The 16,594-nt window shown below is 40.1% G+C and overlaps 1 protein-coding gene across 2 annotated transcripts in view; it reads right to left on the reverse strand.

Moving 5' to 3' along the window:
• Positions 1 to 16,594, reverse strand: part of adgrv1 (adhesion G protein-coupled receptor V1) — a 571,861-nt gene that overhangs the window by 460,189 nt on the left and 95,078 nt on the right. For both annotated transcript variants that reach the window (XM_043709113.2, XM_043709105.2), the window contains 3 exons: positions 14,769 to 14,895; positions 10,873 to 11,090; positions 9,393 to 10,136 (listed from right to left, as the gene is read on the reverse strand). In XM_043709113.2, the coding sequence (XP_043565048.2) occupies positions 9,393 to 10,136; positions 10,873 to 11,090; positions 14,769 to 14,895 (1,089 nt within the window). The remainder of the gene's footprint in view (positions 1 to 9,392; positions 10,137 to 10,872; positions 11,091 to 14,768; positions 14,896 to 16,594) is intronic.

A 16,594-nucleotide genomic window follows, 5' to 3' on the forward strand; every position in this document is an offset into this window, starting at 1 on the left:
AGGATGATTATTATTGGATTGTTCAAATCTGCAAACTTTTTAAACTTAATATATGAGCTATACATAAGAATGGCAAAGATTTCAAGACTTCCACAGAACTAGGGTAAACCACAGTTTACAGAATAGACAGCTGTTTAAATTAATTTTATCTTATGTTTTCTAACGTACGAAAGAAGAACTTACTGCAGGTTAAATCAGATTACAAAAGCATTATCACTGGCAGAGAAAACAGTTAGAGAGTACAATGGGAAATATCAACATCACCTGGAGGAATCAGACAAACAGTACAGAATATCAGCGAGTTTTAAACATATGTGGGTTACACGTATGTGGGTTTATATTACTTCAAGATTCAATTTGCCCAAACTAGGCTCCACTGATTTGTCACACTCAGGCCAACACTATAACATTGCACTGATTTACGAAGGTGTTTATAATTCCACTCATCCTCTTCGGTGCACAAGCACTCACCTATTATCTTTTAACCTTTTTCTTAAGAGTAAATGAAATGATTTTGGTAGGAACTGACAAATGCCCACCAATGAAATGACAAAATTATTCAGTATATCTTCTTTGAGCAAGTTAAAATGATTTTAAAACAGGATTTGCAAAATGTGGTTTATTTATTCAATAATATTAACCGCAATGCAAGTGAACGTGAGGTGGAGTACAGAAAAGAGATCCAACACTTCCAACACTGTGCTACTGCCCAAGTCAAATTTCTAGCAAAGCATATTAGAATTTTAAATAAATATATATTACCATTAAATTACTGAATCTACAAGAAGAATGGTGATGTGCTTGCACAATGAAATGCACCATTGGCAAGCTTGCCAGGAAAGTTGCACACAATATCAAAGATCATGGAAGAGACCACCAGCAACAGAGTTCTGCGCAGAGCTTGTACAATATTCATTCAAGTACCAAAACAGGAGCTTATTTTGTTTGCACATTGTTAGATCCAAACACGATGTCACATCCGATGGACCATGTTGTAATCTCTACTTGTGTATTAACAACAGGCAGCCAATGACCAGAGTGCTGCAGTGGATGCTCAGGCAGACTCAGAAGGTCAGTCTGCTGCCACACAAACACAAACTACTCTCATCTGAGCTTTACATTGCATTGTACAACAGGTCCTGCAGGTCACTATAACAATCTGTCTTCCAACAATTTGCTTGGATTGCTGAGACTCCATTGTGGAGGCATGGCATTGGCTCAATGGAGCATGACCCCATTGTCCTTTTCCAATGTTCAAGGCATCACTGACAATCTGCCAGTACCCATCCCATTGCTACTGCCAATCAGCTAACTACCCAGATAGATGCTCCGTAGTCCGTAGCTCCAGGTCCACAGCTGCTCAAGATCACGATGCAATGCCACCTCCAGTCTCCTTCAATGAATTTCAGCAGCTTTCTACCAGCCATGATGTGGTCACTGGGACAACGATGAACACAGAACATACAGCACAGAAAATATAAGGGGAAGATCATTCAACCCTCAAGCCTGCTCCAGCACTCAAGATGATAAGACATCTGTCTCAATACCATTTTCCTGTTTTCTCCCCATATGCCTTGAAGACTTTCAACTCTCAAAATGTGTCTCTTTATTGATTATATTTAGTTACTTAACCTCCAAAGTCTTCTGTGGTAGAGGATTCCAGAAATTCATTATTCTTTGACTGAATTAAGTTTTCTTCATCTCAGCCCTTAATAGTCTACCCTGTATCCTAATACTCTATCCTTGGTTCTAGATCCCCAACCAGGAAAACATCTTCACTGCGTCTAGTCTGTCTAATCCTGTAGTAATTTTACACATTTCAAATAGGTCCCCTCCAATTTTTCTAAACTGGAGTGAATACAGGTCCAGTCAAACAAATCTTTTCTCATAGGGCAGTCTCAGTTTTCTCAGTATCAATCTAGTGAACCTCTGCTGTACAGGTCATTCTGCTTATAATGTGCACTTCATTAATGCAAATTCACCAGAACCCAATTGACAAAGTGAGCACACTGTTTCTACAGCACAAACTATCAAAGCATGCATTGGTTATAACATGATTCCGACCTTATTAGTTTAAATGGTGCTGCTATTACACGGTTTTCTTATAATACGGAATTGCACGAGAATGGAACTACCACATTATAGCAGAACTGACTACATGGCAAGAACACCCTTTCTTAGGTAGGAAGACCAAAACTGCACATAATAGTTTATGCACGGTCTCACCAAGTTGTTGTATAAGTGTAGTAACATATCCCTATTTCTGAACTCATACATTTGCAATGAAGGCCAAAATGACATTTACTTTCAAGGTTGCTTGCTGCATCTACCTATCTACTATTTTTGACTGAGGTATAAGGACACCAAGATTTCTTTGTACATAGTGTTAGGTGCAGGGGTAAATATAAGGAAATGGATCTGGGTTGCTCTTCGGAGGGTCGGTATGGACTTGTTGGGCTGAAGGGCCTGTTTCCACACTGTAGGGAATCTAAGACACTCCAGGATTCATAATTCCCAATATCTTATCATTTAAATAATAGTCTTCTCTTTCTGTTCCTGTCTTCAAACTGCATAACTTCACATTTAGCCATATTGCACTCCATCTGCCACGTGTTTGTCCATTCATCCAACTTGTCTAGATCACCTTGAAGTCTGTTTACATCTTCCTCACAACACCATCTAGTTTTGTGTCATCAGCAAACTTGGGAATGATACATTTAATTCCCTCATTTCGGTCTGCACGTACATTATGAATAGCTGGGACCCCAAACATGATGTGGTCACTGGGACAATGCTGAACATAGAACATATTGAACCAGTCATTGCCTACCATCCCATTTATTCCCACTCTGAGTATACCTACCCCATGATGAGTGCAGTGTCACTTGCCTGCAGTTGTCTGGGCAGTGAAAGGTTGTTTCAGCACTTTACCACATTTTGGGTGGTAACATGGCTTGCTTCTTCAAAAAAAATCACGTTTGGCAAGTGGACAATGCTGACAAATCCAACATTTATAGTCCATCTATAATTGTACTTGAGAAAATGAGGCAGATGGAAGACAGAAGCTGAGGGAATGTGCAAGGAAAAAAAGGTGACTTTCACGTGAATTATATGATTTCATTATGGAACTTTATTTGGAATGTTTAATTTGTGTTTGCTTTTATTTTTACATTTTGAGTCATTAATGCTGTGCTGTTCAGTGACAGAGGAAGGGAAGGAGCTATTGGCAATTGGGAATCAGAATTGCAGTGACTGGTATTGAACCCAAATTAGATTTTCATGGACAGTCCCAATCAGGAAGGGTGAAAATTCGAAATAAAAACAAATCCTAGAAACATGTGCAGGTCTGAAAGTATTGTGGAGAGAAAAACAGTTAAAGTTTCAGGCAAATCTGGCCTCTTGTGGTAGTGAAATACAGCATGCAGCAGGCCACCATAAATCTTGATGCTAACTCTGTCATGTACTGCAGTGAAAGGCTTGGTTCAGCATTCTACCATGCTTTTTGTAGGAGCAAAATTTCCTTTCTAAGCAAAAAGATAATCACTGTTGGAGTGTAAGCATTGCTGACAAGCCCAGAATTTATGTCCATGTGAAATTATCCCCTAGATGGCGACAGTGAGCCAACATTCTCAAATCACTGCACTCAATATGGGGTAAGTATTCAGTACTCAGTACGGTTATGGAGGAATCCTGGAAGTTTAACAGTGAAAGTGAAGGACCAGCAATATATTTTCAAGTTAGGATGGTGTGGGACTTGGAGGGCAAGTTGTTCATTTCTTCATATGTCTGGGGAAGTAGTGACTTTGAGTTTGGAAGGGGACGCTAAAGAATCCTTAACAAGTTTCTACAGTGCACCTTGTAGGTGGAACAGACTAATAACTGTGTTCTAGTAGCAGAGGAAGCTAATGTTTAAAGTGGTAGGAGGGATCGTGATCAAATTGATTTTTTCATTGAATGGTGTTGACTTTCTTGGGTGTTACTGGGTTTGCACTCATTTAAGTACTCATGCATCACACCTCTTACTTGGGCCTTATGGACATGCTTTGAGGACTCAGCAAGTAAATTACTCATTGCTGGAGTCCCAGCTCTAGACCTTCTTTGGGAGCCACAGTATTTGTATAGATGGTCAGACTGAGGTACCAGTCAAGGGCAACCCAGAATGTCGATGGTGAGAGATTTAACTATGCAAATTCCATTAAATTGTTAACGGAAAATAGGTATATTCCCTCTTATTGGAGATGGTCAGAGCCTGTCAGTTTTGTGGTGCAAAGCTAACGTTGCACTTATCAGCCTCTTATTTGCTTGCTGTACATATGCATGAGTTGTATGAAAGGTCATGAGCCTTGTGGGCAATGGTTCACCCGTTGGCCTCTCTTTTACTTGCCACATTGGTCAAAATTTAGCTGGCACAACAGACCGCCTGGATGAAAAGTATTGGCCAGTATGAATCACCACCTGTGGTGTCTCTTCAGCTAGACATTGAGGAATTGGACTTTCTCTCAAAGCTAGCAGAGGGCAGAGCTCTCGGTAGTGGCTCCTCATACGGAAGACAGGACACTTTAAACAAACAGGAAGACAAGCTGTACATTTGGTCTGCTCAAATAAAAGCAAAATACAGTGAGTGTAGGAAATCTGAAATCAAAACAGAACATGCTGGTGAAATTCAGCATGTCTGGCAGTATCTGTGGACAGGGAAACCATTTCAAACTTGATGTCCTTTTTAAGCTGTTGACAGAGGGGGAGGAGAAAGACCAGAATCCCCATCCTCTCCATACCCGAGTCCATCGCTTCTGTAAACAGACCCCCACCCCCACACCATGCACCCGACAACACTCCCTGACAAAAAGGCACTCCCACCCCAGTGCCCTGCACCAGATCCAACATCTCCTGCCTATGCCACTCTACTCTAACCTCTCCATCACTTATATGATCCCTTTTCTGCCATGCACTATAGCCACAAGGCATCCTACCTCCGGCCACCCAGCACCCAACCCATCTAACACTCGAAACTTACACTTTCTTTATGTGTTTAACCTTTCACAGGACCTCTCAAAGGAGCAGTCTAGGATGCTGGACCCTGAAGTTATGAAATATGGCAACAGACTGGTGTAAAAAAGAGAGCAGGATTGCCAATTCCAACCATTCTGCACTACAAGTGAGCTATCAGAATGGAACTACCCTCTGCCTTGCTGAAGGAGCCCTGATCAGAAACTCCTCTGCAGAGCTCTTTCATTTCTGAAAAAAAAATGAGCAGAGTATAAATTTGCACTCGCTTGCAACTCCTCAGAAAAACATTCAGTTTATAAATATTCAAATAAAGAGTCAATGAGTCATACAGCACAGAAACAGATCCTTCAGTCCAATCAGTCCATGCCAACCAAGTTTCCCAAACTGACTCGATCCACTTACCTGCATTTGGCCCAAAACCTTCTTAACCTTTCTTATTCGTATACCTGTCCATGTGTCTTTTAAATGTTGTAACTGTACCTGCATCTAGCACTTCCTCAGGCAGTTCATTCCACATCCAACCACTCTCCGTGTGAAAAAGTTGCCCCTCCCCGTCACCTTAAATATATGGCCTCTTGTTTTGACCTGCCCCACCCGACAGAAAAGACTTTTGCTATTCACCTTATTTATGCCCCTCATAATTTTACATACCTCTACAAGACCAACCCTCAACCTTTCACGCTCCAGTGAAAAAAGTCCCAGCCTATTCAGCCTATCCTTGCAACTCAAACACTCTATCCCCGACAACATCGTGATAAATATTTTCTAAATGCTCTCCAATTCAATAATATCCTTCCTACAGCATAGCGACCAGAACTGTGCACAGCACTCCAGAAGTGGCCTCACCAACATCCTGTACATCCTCAACATGACATCCCAAATGCAATACTTAATGGTCTGAGCAATGACAGCAAGTGTGCAAAAAGTCTTAAATCCCCACCTTATCTACCTGTGACACAACTTTCAAAGAACTATGTACCTGAACCCTGAGGTCTCTATTCGACAACATCACCCAGGGTCCTACCATTAACTTTATAAATCCTGCCCTTGTTTGTTTTTCCAAAATACTTTCATTTATCCAAACTAAACTCCATCTGCCACTTCTCAGCCCACTGGTCCAATTGATCAAGATCCCTTTCTAATCTTAGATAGCCTTTTTCACTGTCCACTTTATCACCAATTTTGGTGTCATCCACAAATTTACTAACTATGCCTCCTATATTGTCATCCAAACCTTTCAAATAAGTTACAAACACCAGTGTACCCAGCACAGATCCTTGTGGAACACTGCTGGTCACAGGCCTTCAGTTCAAAAATCAACCCTCCTCCACCACCCTTTGTCTCCTACCATCAAGCCAATTTTGCATCCAATTGGAAAGCTCTCCCTGAACCCCACGTGATCTAATTTTACTAATCAGTTTACCAAGCAGAACCTTGTCAAAGGCTTTAATAAAGTCTATGTTGATAACGTCTACCACTCTGCCCCATCAACCTCAATCAAGTTTGTGAGACGCAATTTTGCACGGACAAAGCCATGTTGACTATGCCTAATCAGTTCTTGACTCTTCAAACACATGTAAATCCTATCTCTCAGAATCCCCTCCAACAGCATAGCCACCACTCTCACAGACTCACAGATCTGTAGTTCTTAGGCTCTTCCTTACAGCCTTTCTTAAATAAAGGCAAAACATTAGCCAATCTCCAGTCATCTGGCAACTGATCCATGTCTGTGAATAGTACAAATATCTCTGCTGTGGGCCCAGCAATTTCTTCCCTAACTTCCCACAACGTCCTGGGGTACACTTGATCAGGTCCCAAAGACTTATCCGCCTTTAATGTTTTTTGAAGACCTTCAGCACTTCATCTTCTGACATGTGAACTCTTTTCAAAACATCAATATTTACATTCCCAAGTTCTCTAGCCTCCATTTCTTCCTTCACAGTAAAGAATGATGCAAAATATCCGTTTAGTATCTTTCCCATCTCAATGCGTTCCACACATAGCTGACCTCGTTGAACTTCAAGGGACCCAATTTTTTCTGTAGTTGCTCTTTTGCTCTTAATATACTTGTAGAATCTCTTCAGATTATCATTAACCTTATCTGCTAGGGTATCTCAATGCCCCACACTCCTTTTCAAGAGATGCACTTGACACCAGTTGTCAAGAGCTAATATATGACTCCTTCTTGTTATTGACTAAGCATCAATATCCTTATTTATCCATTGTTCCTACAGTTACAAGCCTTACCCTTCAGTCTAACAGGAATACAACGCCTCCGAACTCTCGTTATTTCATTTATGAAAGTCTCCCACATGTCAATCAGTTCTTGACCTGTGAATAGACCCCAATCAACTTTTGAAAGTTCCTGTCTCACACCATCAAAATTTGCCTACTCCAGTTAAGAAATTTAACTTTCATACAAGGCCTATTCTTTTCCATAACTATTTTAAAACTAACAGAATTATGATCACTGGTCCCAAATTGCTCCCCGACTAACTCCCCGACTAACACTTTATTCACTTGCCCCGACTTATTTCCCAAGCGGAGGTCAAGTTTTGCTCCTTCTCTAGTAGGTACATCTACATATTGATAAAGAAAATTTCGTGAACACATTTAACAAATTTATCGCCATCTAAGCCCTTAATACTCTGGCAGTCCCAATGTTTGTCTGTCATGTTAAAATCCCCTATCTACGACAACCCTATTATTCTTACATATATCTGAGATCTCTCTACTTATTTGCTCCTCAATTTGCCTCTGGCTATTTGGGTCCTATAGTACAATCCCATCAAGGTGATCATCCCCTTCTTATTTCTGAGTTCCACCCATGTAACTTCACTGGATGATCCCTCAGAAATATTCTAAGTATAGCACTAATGTTTTCCTTAATCAAAAATGTCTTTCCCCCTCCTTTCTTGCCTCCCTGTTTATCCTTCCTACAGTATCTAAACCCTATAATATTGAGCTGCCAGTCCTGTCTCTCCCAATGCTTCTGTAATAGCAATGACATCCCAATCACATGTTCCAATACATGCCCTGTGTTCATTAGTTTACCTGTAAGATCCCTTGTACTGAAATAAATGCAGTGGAATTCTTCAGAGTTACCGCATTCTCTCACTTGTCCTTGCCTGCCTTTTCTAACTAATGTGTTCCTTTTTTATTTAATTCAGAACCATCCACATCTGTCTTTGTATTCTCACTATTACTCCCCACCCACCCTCCCTTCTGGCATAAAAGCATCCTGAATAGCACAAGCAAACCTTCCCACCTGGATATTGGCCCCCTTCCAGTTCAGGTGAAACCCATCCCCTTTCAATAGGCCTTTTCTTTCCCAGAAGTGATCCTAATGATCCAAAATCCTTGCCCACTGCACCATCTCCTCAGCCATTAGTTTATCTGATCTATCTCCTTATTCCAATTTCATTAGCATAAACAGTTTTAACTTGGAACCTGCCAGAAAGAAAGCTCTCTGAACTATAGAAATAATTCATTTTATATCAACATCAAGACGTTTTGCTTAAGAGGAATGCAGAAATGAGAGCTATAGCCAAAAGTAAATCTCTTTGTTAGAGTGGCATGGTGGTTCAGTGGTTAGCACTGCTGCCTCACAGCACCAAGGTCCCAGGTTTGATTCCAGCCTTGGGTGACTGTTTGTGTGGAGTTTGCATGTTCTCCCTGTGTCTACGTGGGCTTTTTCTGTGTACTCTGGTTTCCTCCCACGTTCCAAAGATTATGCAGGTCAGGTGAATTGGCCATGCTAAATTGTCCATGGTTGTTAGGTGCATTCCTCAGACAAGGGTGGTTACTCTTCGGAGGGTCAGTGTGGACTTGTTGGGCTGAAGGGCCAGTTTCCACACTATAGGGAATCTATTCTAATCAAAGAGCTGCTTGTCCTCATCCACTGATGTATTCTTTAACTAAAATATCAAAAAAAACTTTAACAAATACAGTGATTCTATTTATGATAAATAACTGATTCTGTGAATTAAAAATATACATTAGAAGACAGATTTTCTGCACTTTCTGAGAAATGTTGAGTTAATGAGCATTTGTTTGATCTCATTTGCCTGACTAAATATCATTTTAACTTTCTGATTGACAGTATCTTTCCAAGTGGGGTTCTATAGACACTTAGACAGTTCAGAGAAGATGGACATTATGATTTTAGCCATTAAGGACAATCACCTTCAAACTGTCACCAGAAGTCTCGCTGTCATGAAAGAATGGATCCCAAACTACTTGTTTTAATGCAGAACTCCTGGAAAGAACACCACTGACTCTTACAGACTGGTGATTTGTCACTGATAACCAAGTTGCTTGGAGCAAAAACTGGCAATCCAAAGGCACTACTAAATTGTGTTCAATCCTTAGTTGTGAACACTTACCATCTGCAATTATTTCTCCTTTAAGCCTCTTAACGCCAGGTGGAAGTTGAGTCCCATCCAAATAAAATTCAATTATCCCATCATATACCATGATGATAATGTGTATCCAAGTCATTTCTTCAATCTGATTCAATGCTGTTACTGTGGCAACATGAGTAGTATTTGACCCCAAAACAGAATAGTGGAACATTAGTGACACAGAAGATTCATTAGTCATCACTTTCACGGCATAGTAAATACTACCATTGATGTTTGTTTTAGAGATAATAAATCCATCAGTGTAGAGATTAGGCATCACCCATGCAGATAATGTAAAATTTGCAAGTGTATTATTTATCCTTGGATGATATTCTGGGTTAATGGTTCCATAAACACCTTCTGCTCCACTAAAGTAGAGAGCATCTGTCCCGGTGTGATGTCTTCTTGAATGAGGTCGTAATTCAACAGAGTTGGGAAAAGTTCCAACCAGTAAAAGGTCTGTCATTTCAGGCAATCCATGCCTGAATGCACTGGACAGTATCTCCCATCCAATTCGAACATCCCCAAATGTGCCTTTTTGTCGCAGAATAGTAAAGTTTGTAATATGTGACATATCATCAACTGAAAGGATGTCTTCTGCAACTTCCCTGTCTTGGCTTTCTAGGTCCAGAACAAAAACTCCAAAAGGATCATCATTAAATGGAATCACAACATTTGTGCTCAGACTGCCATTTGATAACTTAGCACCAGAACCAGGGGATCCTCCTATGGAGTTAACAAAAAGAAATTGATAAATCTTTCCAAAATTATTGTTCTGGACTAGTATCAAATTCTATTTTAGATTATAGTACTTTTTAAATCTAAGACTATTATAACTCTAGCAAAGACATACATTTTTTTTTAATTGCTACGGCAAGTAATTGTTTCAACTATGAATCTAAGGCTTGTTCAACAAGAATCATTCATCGCCAAAACGAACATGAAAGGTCAAATTTTACGTGTTGCGAGTCTGTGTTATTATTAAACAATTAATACATTTGGATTTTCTCTTTCAATTACTTAAGTGGAGAAATTAGCTTATTATTTAAAATTATTTTAATATAATAAACGGAAGAATTTATTACAAATGCATTTAATATTTTAACATGATATAGCAGAGTGTATTTAAAAAAAAAATCTCTTTTTCCAGTTCTTTGAGAAAACTCTGGAAAAGTTTGAAATTTGATGTGTTCCAAAAAAAAAAGGTACTTTACATAATTTCATTTACAGGCAGTCATAAATTTCAGATCTTTATGATCATAAAATGATAGCAAAACGGCACTGCAGTTTCTTGACAATATATAAAATAGAACAATACTTCAACAGGCCTTCCTGAAACATTAGTTTGTGGCAGCCATTGAACACAACTGAAGGCATTTGTGAGAGAGGTAGAGGTCACCTTGCTGTCGAAAACCAGCTGGTATACTCAGTACGAATTTATTTTTCCAAGTAAAACACATACCTGAAACATTGAGCAACCTCAGAACATACATTTCACTGAATTCTGGCGTCCCATCAGCAAGTGCATAAAGTGTTATGGGACGGGCATGTTCCCCAGTTGTGAACAGGACCATCCCAGTCGTTTCTAAAAACTCTTCCCCAGGTTCCAAAAGAGAATCATTACTGAACAGCTGCCACGAAACAGAGACATTGCCAAATTTTCCTCGCTGTCTTATAATCCTGTTTGTAGGCAAAATAACAAAAATGAAAGGAAAATGATGTTTTAAATCAGATGTATTTCACTGTTTATGATTTTGAGTTGACAGAAGTTACTTCATCAACGACAGAAGTGTTAAATAAAACAAACAGTAAAAAGAAAAGCTTGAAATTATGATTTTCAGTTAGTTTTGACTAAAGAAATTAGAATTTCAAAGGACTCATCAGAGCTCTGCCTGGCATCACAGATTGCTACACACCTTGCCGTCTACAGGAGCAATGTCTAAATAGAGACAGTTAAAAAGATTATAACTTGTCATCAGGACAGAAGACTGTATTCTGAAGATGAATTCACAACCTTGCTACTTATGCTAGGTTCCAGATCTGTTATCACAGATCAGCATACTTGGCATTATCATTTATCTCTTCTAACTCCTAAAAGAAACTATCCCAAAGTTTCTTTCTCTTGTTCTCTTGAAATGGGCCACTGAAGTCACACAAACAGTGGTCAAAAACTGTGAAGCTGTTCACTGATCTCTCCTTATCTTGGAAAATGTTTGCAGATATTCATGATGCCAGCACCTGCTGCTCAGGTAACATTCAACAGTTTCAATTTCAAATTTAGCACTGAACTTCACACAAACCTGTCAGCTGACTGGTGCTGATCCTGTCTGCCTCCACAGTGTGTGACATTAACCTAGCATTCTTCTGTTGACAGTGGCATTACAAAGATCGGAATCAAAAGCGTTGAAAGCCAGAGAATTGTGAAAATTCTTTTAGCTAGTTGGTGAAGGAGGAGACCAGAAGTCATTCGTTACTCAATTTTAGATTTACTCAAAGTGAGACATTAGAAATGTCTATCACCTAATCCTGCAACACACCACTACAACTGTCAATTAGTACCTCATACTTTGTGTATTAAATAAAAATATCCTATTGAACCAGCCCTTGAAGGGACACTCAAGTGTTATTTCCCTTGAGAGCAGATTTTTCCAATGATGCAGAACTCCACTAAAATGTCTACCTTACTTTGTGCTGAGGTCCTGGAGTTGGCCTTTTACCCAGAACCTTCTGATTCAGAGGCAAGAGTGAAGCCACTGAAGCAACACCCTGAAGTGTCCTTCATATTCTTTTGAGTATATCAACTAAACAAATAAATGAATTGATAAAAGAAGCACAACATATAAGGGCAGACAGTGTTATGGATTTTTTATATTAACGCAAGGGAAGTAGAGGGGACCTACATTTAACATCCCTTTGAAAGACTTCAACTCCAACAATGCAGCATACTGCCAGTACTGCACTGGAACATTGACCTTGGGTTTTGTGCTCAAGTCCTGAAATTGGACTTGAACCCAGAACCCAATAGTCACAGAAGGTCTTAAGAATTCAAGCAGTCACAATGGGCTGCCTCGAGCAGAACAGCTGGGTACATACATGACTGAAAAAGAACAGACAGTCACATGACACCCACAAACACATCCACCTGTTGCATGTACTTAGTAATGGTCAACTTAGTCAGGCTCCGAAGCTGGCTACTCCCACACACCCCTGCGCCCTTACTGATCTTTAGTCTCCTGAGGCAGCATGGGGCTGACATGCAAACAAAGCTCGAAGAATATCCCCCTGCTTAGGTACTGAAACAGGGGCTGCAGCTTCACATATCCCAAATGAATCAACATGAGGAAATGATACAACATCTCTTAGAACAAGCACACTGTTCGGTACAGAGATTGATCCCACGACTTCAGTAATATTGTACCAATCTTTAATCATCTCAGCTAACCACCTCTCAGAATATTAACCTTAAGTTGAAAATCACACAACACCAGGTTATAGTCCAACAGGTTTAATTGGGAGCACACTAGCTTTCGGAGTGACACTCCTTCATCAGGTGATAGTGGAGGGCTCAATCCTAAAACAGAATTTATTGCAAAAATTTACAGTGTGATGTGACTGAAATTATACATTGAAGAATTGATTGTCTGTTAAGCCTTTCATCTGTTAGAATACAGTGATAGTTTCACTTCTTTCATGTGTAAATCACAAAACCTTTTTTTTAAAAAGTTGCATTAGCTGTTAACAATGGTAATAACTAGACAATATGTTGAAGGTGTTTAGATTAGATTACTTACAGTGTGGAAACAGGCCCTTCGGCCCAACAAGTCCACACCGCCCCGCCGAAGCACAACCCACCCATACCACTACATTTACCCCTTACCTAACACTACAGGCAATTTAGCATGGCCAATTCACCTAACCTGCACATCTTTTGGACTGTGGGAGGAAACCGGAGCACCCGGAGGAAACCCACGCAGACACGGGGAGAACGTGCAAACTCCACACAGTCAGTCGCCTGAGGCGGGAATTGAACCCGGGTCTCTGGCGCTGTGAGGCAGCAGTGCTAACCACTGTGCCACCGTGTTGGCCCCCTGTGTTCTCTGTCTATGCCATGATGTTTAGATTGATTCTAATCTAAAAAGTGAGATAACGGAGTTTTACATAAATTCATGCAGTTTTGAGCTCAGAGTTCTACATGAATGCATGCAGTTTTTGAGCAAAGTACAATGTAACCCTGAAAGTACAAATTCACCCCACAAAATAAATGTGTGCATGTGGGTCTTTGTCTGTCTGTCTGTGTGTGTCTGTCTGGGTTGGGGGTTGTGAGTGTGAGAAAGTGTATGTGTGTGTGTAGTGTGTGCAGAGTGTCTTAAGTCTGTGAGGGGGTGCATGTGTGAGTGTGGGAGTATGTGTGTCTGTAAGGGTGTGTGTGGGTGTCTGTGTGTATGTGTGTCTGCGTGTATGTGAGAGTGTGTGTTTAGGAGTATCTGTGTGTGTGTGTATAGTGCAATTGTGGTCACCTGTAATGTGACATGAACCCAAGGTCCAGGTTGAGGCCCTCCCTATGGGTACCGAACTTATCTATCAGCCTCTGCTCGGCCACTTTTCTCTGCTGCCTGTCCCGAAGTCCACCTTGGAGGATGGTCAACCGAAGGTCCGAGGCTGAATGTCCTGGACCACTGAAGTGTTCCCCAACTGGGAGGGAACCTTCCTGTCTGTTGATTGTTGTGCGGTGCCCATTCATCCATTGTCGTAGCCTTTGCTCGGTTTCCCCAATGTATCATGCCTCCGGGTATCCTTGCCTGCAACGTATAAGATAGTCAATGTTGTCTCTTATACGTTGCAGGCAAGGATGCCCGGATGCTACAGGTACGTCCCTCTTCAAAAAATACACTTATGTAATTGCTAACTCCACAAACCCTGCTCTCTCACAGGGTTTACCTCAAAGCTGCTTCATGAGTATTCTGATCCCTTGAGTCAGCAGTACCATGCCACACCCATCCCCTCCACTGTTCCACCATTCTCCAGGTATACTACACGTCCAACCTCTTGGATCAATTCATTGTTTATTTGGAGGTTAAGTACCATTCTTATATAGCCCCCATCCCAGAATGAGAGATGTTACCATGGCCCAGCTTGAATTTCAGCCATAGAATCTATGTTATCAAAGCCATTACAAAAAGTCACAATTCAAAGTATCTAACAATATGTTTTCTAGTATAAGAGATGAAAAACATTACTCCAAAGTAACTTGTTTTTATTGCTGGTACATGTAAGCTAATACAAATCCCATCAGTTGGTTTTCCTTCTACTCTCAAATTTCATATCTTTACCATTAGTGATAAATTAATTTCTACTTACGTAAAATTGTTGGCCATTCCTTCAAATACATTCTTTTCAAAAGGTTCAAGTGAAAAAATTCCATGAGGATCATCATTTGCTTCAATAATAACTGTAGCCCTTGAGGTCCCATAGACAACAGTATCTCCTATAAGAAGCAAGTAAACTCGGGATTCAATATGCAAGAGATGGGATCAGTTGGTTGGATTACTATTTTAATAAATGATTTGGGGGTTTTAGATAAGTAACACCATGGGTTGTAGCACATAAAAAAGTAAATCTCAATGTCAGGAATATCTTGCTCAATCGTGAATGCAGTGAAGTTATGAGCATTTCCTTAAAACAAATCATTTCTCGATACATTAAGTTAAACATTATACAAATTGCAAAGAACAGCAGATGTTGGAAATCTGAAACTAAAACAGAAATTGCTGGAGAAACTCAGCAGATCTGGCAGAATCTGTGGACAGAAAGCAGAGTTAATATTTCAGGTCCAGTGGCCCATCTTCAGAACTTCAGAAGGGTTACTGGACACTAAACATGATAGTTGCACTTATAAAGAACAGATTTACAATTGCACTATAAACAGCAAGCAATGTAAATATTTTGTTTAAAATCAAAAGATTGGTTAAATGAAGAGAACCCAGCAGTTTATTCCTTCCATAAAAGCAATCCTCCCATTCTTAATTTTAATTATACTGAAATGAATGCAATATCCAAACCAGTCATCACTACTCAGAAAATTGCTTTAGTAACTAGATCTGTAGTAAAGTGTCACAAAAGTTCCATGTGCTTGAAGCAATTATGAATGTTGTAAGCCTCACTCATATTAACTTGATAATGAACATACATATTTATACGTGAGTAGCTATTCTGGCCCCTCGAGCTTGCTCTATCATTTAACAAAAAAATCATTGCTGGTGTGATTGTAACCTCAAACCCACATTCTCAACTACCCCTGCAACCTTTCACTTAACAAAAATCTCACTACCATAAATATCCAAAGACTGCTTCTTTTCATGAAGAAAGTTCCAGTCTCAAGATCCTCAGAGGATAAAGGGACTACCTCTTCTCTGTTTTAAATGGCAGACACTCTTATTTTAAATGAGAGTATATTCCTGGAAAAGCAGAGCAGGTCAGGCAGCATCCAAGGAGCAGGAGAATTGACATTTCAGGCTGGAGCCCTTCATCAGGGCTGATGATGACGTCGATTCTCCTGCTCCTCGGATGCTGCCTGACCTGCTGTGCTTTTCCAGCAACACATTCTTGACTCTGATCTCCAGCATCTGCAGTCCTCACTTTCTCCTAGTTGATTTCAACCTCTCTTAATTTAAACACTGATTCTTAGGTTGTGATTCTCCTGGATGAGGAAACACCTTTTCCACATCTGATTTTCATATCAAGACCCCTCAGGATCTTTTATAATTCAATTAAGTTGCCTTTTGGTGTTCTAATCTCCAAAGATTTGGAGGAGCTGGCGTTGGACTGGGGTGGACAAAGTTAAAAATCACACAACGCCAGTTTATAGTCCAACAGGTTTATTTGGAAGCACTAGCCTTTGAAGCGCTGCTCCTTCATCAGGTGGTTGCGAAGCAGGACTAGAAGACACAGAATTTATCGCAAAAGATACAGCTGAATTTATCTTTTGAACAAACCTAGATTGCTATGTATTTCGTCTTTTAGAATGGGTCTCCAAAGGATATAAGCCAAGTCTGTCCAATGTTTCGTTATAAGACATTTTTACCTGAAATTTCTCAGAAATCGTTATTCTGAACTGAACTAACAATCTGCTATATTTTACTAAAATAGTTAAACTGTAGGGTATTACTTAAACACTGTAATAGTTT

Source organism: Chiloscyllium plagiosum, unplaced genomic scaffold (assembly GCF_037043375.1).
Source record: "Chiloscyllium plagiosum isolate Xiang-an unplaced genomic scaffold, Cpla_swu_hap1 HiC_scaffold_2, whole genome shotgun sequence".
In the NCBI taxonomy this organism is placed as follows: domain Eukaryota; kingdom Metazoa; phylum Chordata; class Chondrichthyes; order Orectolobiformes; family Hemiscylliidae; genus Chiloscyllium; species Chiloscyllium plagiosum.